Source organism: Triturus cristatus, chromosome 7, assembly GCF_964204655.1.
Source record: "Triturus cristatus chromosome 7, aTriCri1.1, whole genome shotgun sequence".
NCBI classification, from domain to species: domain Eukaryota; kingdom Metazoa; phylum Chordata; class Amphibia; order Caudata; family Salamandridae; genus Triturus; species Triturus cristatus.
Genome location: NC_140590.1, coordinates 1,255,072,671 through 1,255,078,670, shown reverse-complemented (window position 1 = coordinate 1,255,078,670; position 6,000 = coordinate 1,255,072,671). Strand labels below are relative to the sequence as shown.

At 46.6% G+C, this 6,000-nt stretch overlaps 1 protein-coding gene across 4 annotated transcripts in view; it reads left to right on the top strand.

The window, feature by feature from the left end:
* Positions 1-6,000, top strand: part of SETD1A (SET domain containing 1A, histone lysine methyltransferase) — a 1,055,844-nt gene that overhangs the window by 686,229 nt on the left and 363,615 nt on the right. For all 4 annotated transcript variants that reach the window (XM_085618738.1, XM_085618739.1, XM_085618737.1 and 1 more), the window contains exon 12: positions 3,514-3,656. In XM_085618738.1, coding sequence (XP_085474864.1) covers positions 3,514-3,656 — 143 coding nt within the window. The remainder of the gene's footprint in view (positions 1-3,513; positions 3,657-6,000) is intronic.

Sequence of the window (6,000 nt, the reverse complement as noted above, 5' to 3'; positions counted from 1 at the left end):
GCTTTGTTTCTGGGCTCAGGGAGCGTAGGCTCCCACCCTAGGGGTCCAGAAACATGACTCGTGGTGGCAGGCTGGTGTGTACCAGTCAGGGAACCCACCAAAAGCTGGTTGTTTTTCAGGGGGCATCTCTGAGATGCCCACTGTGTAAATTTTTCATTAAATCCCACACTGGCATCAGTGTGGGTTTAATGTGCTGAGAAGTTTGATACCAAACTTCCCAGTTTTCAGTGTAGCCATTATGGTGCTGTGGAGTTCGTAATGACAAGCTCCCAGCACCATATACTCTTAATGGCAGCACTGCACTTACAATGCCTAAGAATGGACTTAGACACTGTAGGGGTACAGGGCTCATGCACCTGTACCCTCACCACTGGCATAGGGCACTCAACTAGAGGGGTGACTGATCTATACCAGGGCAAGGGGTTGTAGGCATGGCACACAGGGAAGTGTGCCATGTTGATTCTTTACTTTGTTCTGCACCAAGACACACAGCCTGCAAAGGCAGTGTGTGTAAATAAAGGTACAGGACCTCCAAGGGTGGCACAATAAGTGCTGCAACCCTTAGAGGTCTTCCCTGGTCACAGAGCCCTGGGTACCTGTGGTACCATTTACCAGGGGCTGACCTGTGGCCAGAGATGCCAATTGGGTTAGTTTTTGGGGAAAAACACAGGCCCTGGGATCCTGATTGGCAGGGATCCAGGGCACACCAAGAAAAAGTGCATCAGTAGTCTGGCAAAAAGTGGGGAGGGTTACTGCAACAGAAACCCACTTTCCTACAGGCACTCTTCGGTCCTACAGGACTTTTTTGTGTGAAACGGTTTCTCAGACCCACCACCGTGGAGTTATTGCTTGAGAATCTATTCTAAGTTAAGGACTCTGCATCTACAAGTCTCCATCAGATAATCAAGTTACTTACTTTTGCTAAAGCCTTATCTAGTAGAAACTCCATCTAGCCGGAGATTTCATACCGACCCATCCCTCCTCCGTGCTCTGCAAATGGATTTCCAGGCATAGTGCTGTTCCCCTTTCAGGGCCCTAGTTTTCTACACCAGTGATCAGTGTACTTTTTCTTTGCGCTCCGAAAAAGGAAACGGACGTCAACTCGCTGTGGGGGTGCCTATATAAGCACTAGGCTTGTCATTTTCAGCATGGACGACGCCACGCAGAGCCGAATGACTCCATCTACAGATGCAGAGGGGTACTGCTCATAAAAATGTATCCGGATGCAGCCGGACACCTGGCGATAACTCTTAAGGTAAGGAATGTGCAGCTAGATGGAGTCTCAACCAGATAAGGCATTACCTTCGAAAGTAACTTGTTTATCTATGGCGCTTTTTCCACGCTCTCAGGGCTCTGAAAACATACACGCACGCTTACCGTCAGAGACCGGTGGCTTAATAGATCTTTGATTAGATATAATTTCTGGAGCTAAATCAAAAGTTGCCTCCATTAAACCATTCCTTTGTCTCAAACATTGTGTTGACAGAGGGGCTTGGTTGCTGTGGTTTCCATAAAAAGGAAGAGCTTGATGTGATGACTGTATATCCATACTCAAAGTACACTGTGGAGATAATGGAGAACCAGGTCTCCAAAGTTTAAATCTACACACTTTTTGTGGCCTAAAGAATGGCATAGATCAAGGAGGTGCTAAGAAATAAGCAGCCAAACCCTGACAGGGCTCAAAAAGTCTCAGTGAATACCAATGCAATGAATTTCAGTCAGCTGCTAGGAGAGCCACACGCCACAGCCAGGCTGCCAACAAACTCACCCATCTCAGCGAGCACACACCTTTTCACAGGTAACATCTTCAATTCAAAGTTCTCAAAACAACACAATGGATATTCACCAGTGTTTCTCACACCGTATGGATGTAAAATCTTTCTGTATTTGGATCACTGGCTGATCAAGGGAAAGACCTTTCAAGAAGGAGATACATCAACAAACAAATGTGTGAAAATATTTGCCAGTTTGAATCTGGCACTCAACCATTTTCAATCCAGTTTCTAAGTGCTCTTCTCACTACCAGGGTTGGCAAAGCCTTTGCTTCCTCTTTGAGGAAAGAATTGTCTCTTCAGTCATTTGCAGAGAGGATCCATGGTAGAAAACATTTGTCTGATTGTTCAAGTAGTGGGAATAATGCCACCTTGCTGTTGACTGGTGCCTTTCTGCCAGCTGCAGAAGTGACTTCTGCCACATTGTTTGCATGCCCTTCGCTCCAATGGATTAGGTGTTTAGTCTGAATCGAAATCAAATCTGCATAAACTCGGTGGTTGGAGCGATCACCTTTCACCAAGTGTTTACTCTTTCTGTCACAAATATCCCACTTTATCATGACATCTAAGGCATCCAGAACAGTGGACTGCTCACTTTGAGAAACTGGAAGCAAGTGCTCATTGCATGATCCAAAAGAAGAACCAACGCATAAATGTCCAGGAAGTAAGAGCAGCAGTTCTAAAGGGATTGCAATCCTTGTGTCTTAGGTTGAGGAATTTGCCAGCCTAGTAAGGACAGGCCACACGTCAGCAGTGTTCTGTAGCAACAAGCAGGGTGGTCCAAGATCGCGCCCACTTGTTTGAGAAGCGCAGCTCATTTAGGACTGGACAGCAGTTTAAGGAATCGTACTAAAAGCAGAATGCCTTTGAGTACTCATGAACACAGTGGTTGACCCATTAACAGGCTTGGAAGCTTCTACTATGCATGGAAACTGATTTATGGCTGAACAGCCATGATATTTCCCAAAAAAGGTCCCCAAGCCCTGGGTATATTTGCGACACCGTCAAACAACTGGCAGTGGCATTCGGGAACGAGGGGAGATATTTTCAATCTCATGGTTCAAGACATTTTCGTATGCATTTCCTCCTCTTCCCCAGGCTTTCCAACAACGTCATGAGAGCTGTGATCGCTGAACCTGACTGCACCAGTCTGGCTCGTCTGTATAGGTACATAGACCTCCGTCAACTCTCAGAAGTTTCATCCATTCCTCTGGGAATACGACACATTGTACTTTCGAAAGACAAAACAAGGTTCTGCATCACTACTCCACATCTTTGAACTATAGGGCATGACTCTTGAACATCTGGAGTTTGTACAGTTAGACTTTCACCAGGATTGCTGAGACATTCTAGCCTACTCTTTGCATGGAGCTTCTATTGAAATGCTACCATGGTGCTTCCAACAAGAATGATTCAAACATTTGAACCTGTGAAACAAACCATCACTAGAGAACTGTAGTTAGTCATTTTCTTCCTGAATGTGGTTAAGTAACGATTTTACAGAGATTTCACTTTTTCTACGTAGAAGGGAAAAAAACAGTTTGGAAGGCCACCCTTACTAGGAATTTTTTTTTTATCTGGGAGCAGCACCTTTAATTTTTTGATTGCTAAGATAAAGGCTCATGCCAAATTTGCATTCATGAGCAACAAATTGGGGCCACATACACAGGAGTTTCTAGGATAATTAATTTTCCCTTTATTCAGCTTTGTCTCATGCTCATTTCCTAATTTCTTGTTCCAGAGAGAGAGAAAGATCTCAGCAGACAAGGATCCACGCCTTCCCAGAGAGAGCTGGAGAGAATGCAGGCTAAGCCCAAGCAGAGGAAGCCTTTTGATCTTGACAGTGAGGGCGAAGAGGCATCAGAGGAATCCTCTTCTGAAAAGGTTGGTGACTGTAGCCTAGCGCGCTTAATGCAATGGTTTTTGACAACTCTTTTTTGTGGAGAGCATTTAGTTTTAAGCACAATGGCGAATCACTGTTATTGTTAGGAAAACCTGGATAAATGGAGAGTTGTGTATGTGAAGCTGTGGGAAGGAACTGCTCTCTGAATTTCTTCAGTTGTTATTTATACCTTTGCATTGTAGGTTTTTCATTGATAGTCATGAACGTAAAATATTCCCACCTATGTGCAGGAACCCTGGAACACTTTTGTGTATATGCTTCTGACATTGCAGACAGGCACCCCAGTGAATAACGCGGATAGACTTTGGGGCCCTAACAGGGATACTACGTAATCACTCCTCTGCATGGTATTGGCCACCTGCGTCACCATGACCTCCCTCGGGTTCCTCTCCCTACTTGGTCCTTTATCCACAAGGGCTTTGTTTCTTATTGTGAAACGTTGTACCGTCCCCGCTCGTACTCTCTGTAATGTCACTCTCCCCCCTTGGTTCGACAACGCTTGCCCTATCTCATGTGTTTAATCGCTCTTCTCCCAGAACACTGTCCCTCAATGTGTCAAAGATTTGTGATGTGCAGCTGTTTTGTACCCTTGCATTAACCTGTCGATATTTTTTAGACTCCAGTGCTGTTCATTTTCTAATGTCGCTGTTCTGCCTTCTCCCTTGCCCTCTCCTCCCTCCTCTTTCTCCCCCTTCCCTCCTCTTTCTCCCCCCCTCTTCTTTCTCCCCCCCTCTTCTTTTCTTTTTCTTCTTCCTTCCCCCCCTCCCCCATTTCAATAAAATAGATTTAATAGAAAAAAAAATAGCTTAAAAAACCCTGTCACTGCTGCAATACATTAAGCGACACCCCCCCCCCCAGAGGTCGTTCTCCTCCAAGAAACAAATCTCAAGGGTAACACATATCATGCACTGAATGGGTGGGGATACAAAATGGTGGCCCACGCAAGTTACACCACTGGTTCGCTTAACTGTGGGAGGTCAAATCGATAAATATTATGTTCGAGGCATATGAGCTGCAGAATTCACACTCTGTTCATAGATCGCCATCTGGTGTTGGGCTCGGATGCTTGCACCTTGTTGTTGTCTTGGAAGAAGTCTTTTGTAGTCACGAGATAGGTGACTCCTCCCTTGGACGATAGTGCGCATTGGCATAGACTCCATCCTCATATTGTTTTTTTCCGCCATCGGGTTCGGATGTAACTTCTGCACTCCCGTTCGGTACTCTATTATCCAAACCTTTTCGACACGCAAACCATCAAAAACTCGACGGTATTGTTTTCGTTCGCGTGCTCTTGGACGTGCTTGGGCCGCTGGGCCTATTGACACCATTCGGGCCTACGGCTAATGGAAAGGACTCCATTTAAAAAATACCCCCAGTGTGGAGCTAAATGCCCACACAGCGACCAACACAAGGTCAGTAAGCTCTGTCTCTCTCCCGAGCACAAGGAGAATAATTGCCTGGCCTGCGCCTCCTTTCGATCGAAAAAGACTATCCGTGATCACCGGGCCTGACAACACGTTATGGCGCAACGAGCAGCTCTGGTGCCGGAGGACATCTTCAACGAAGGCCCCGATGTCCCGGAGGAGGATTCGGAGGATCTGGAAATAGTTTCCGAGGCAGGTGACTCCAACTCACACTACCACATCACTCCAGGTCAAAGAGTGAGTACAACTGCCCCTACCCCAACCCCACCTGAAAAGAAGGCTCCGGTCAAGACTTTGCCTGCTGGCCCCAGTCGCAACAGAAAGACAGCTTCAGAAGCCCCGGGCCCGGCTCCGAAGACAAAGGAGAAGCCTTCCGGCGGCTTGGGACCGATTAATCCGTATATCAGTGCCCCACAGACACCATCGGCACCGAAGCCGGGAGCACATTCTACTCCCGCAGTCCCCAAAAAGCCATCAGCACTGAGCACCTTGGCGCCGAAGGAAAAGGTCTCAGCTCAGATCCTAAACCAAAACATTTGAAACTGAAAAAGATGTTCGAGGCATGTGGGCTGCTGAATTCATATCTGTGCATAGATCGCCGCCTAGTGTTGGGTCCGGATGTTTGCACGTTGTTGTCCTGGAAGAGTCTTCGAAGTATCCTGAGATAGGTGACTCCTCCCCTGGACCACAGTGCGCATGGGCATCCTCTCCATCCTCAGATTGTTTTTTTCCGCCATTGGGTTCGGATGTGCTTATCTTGACTCAAGTTAGGGAAAACTTTTTTCAGGCCAAAAGGCCTTTACTTCGCGTCGGTACTGTTCCCGATCGGTATCGACAGTTACTTGTTAGTTTACTGAATGCGAAATATCCCCATGTCGACGTCCACCCGGTGTGCAACAAA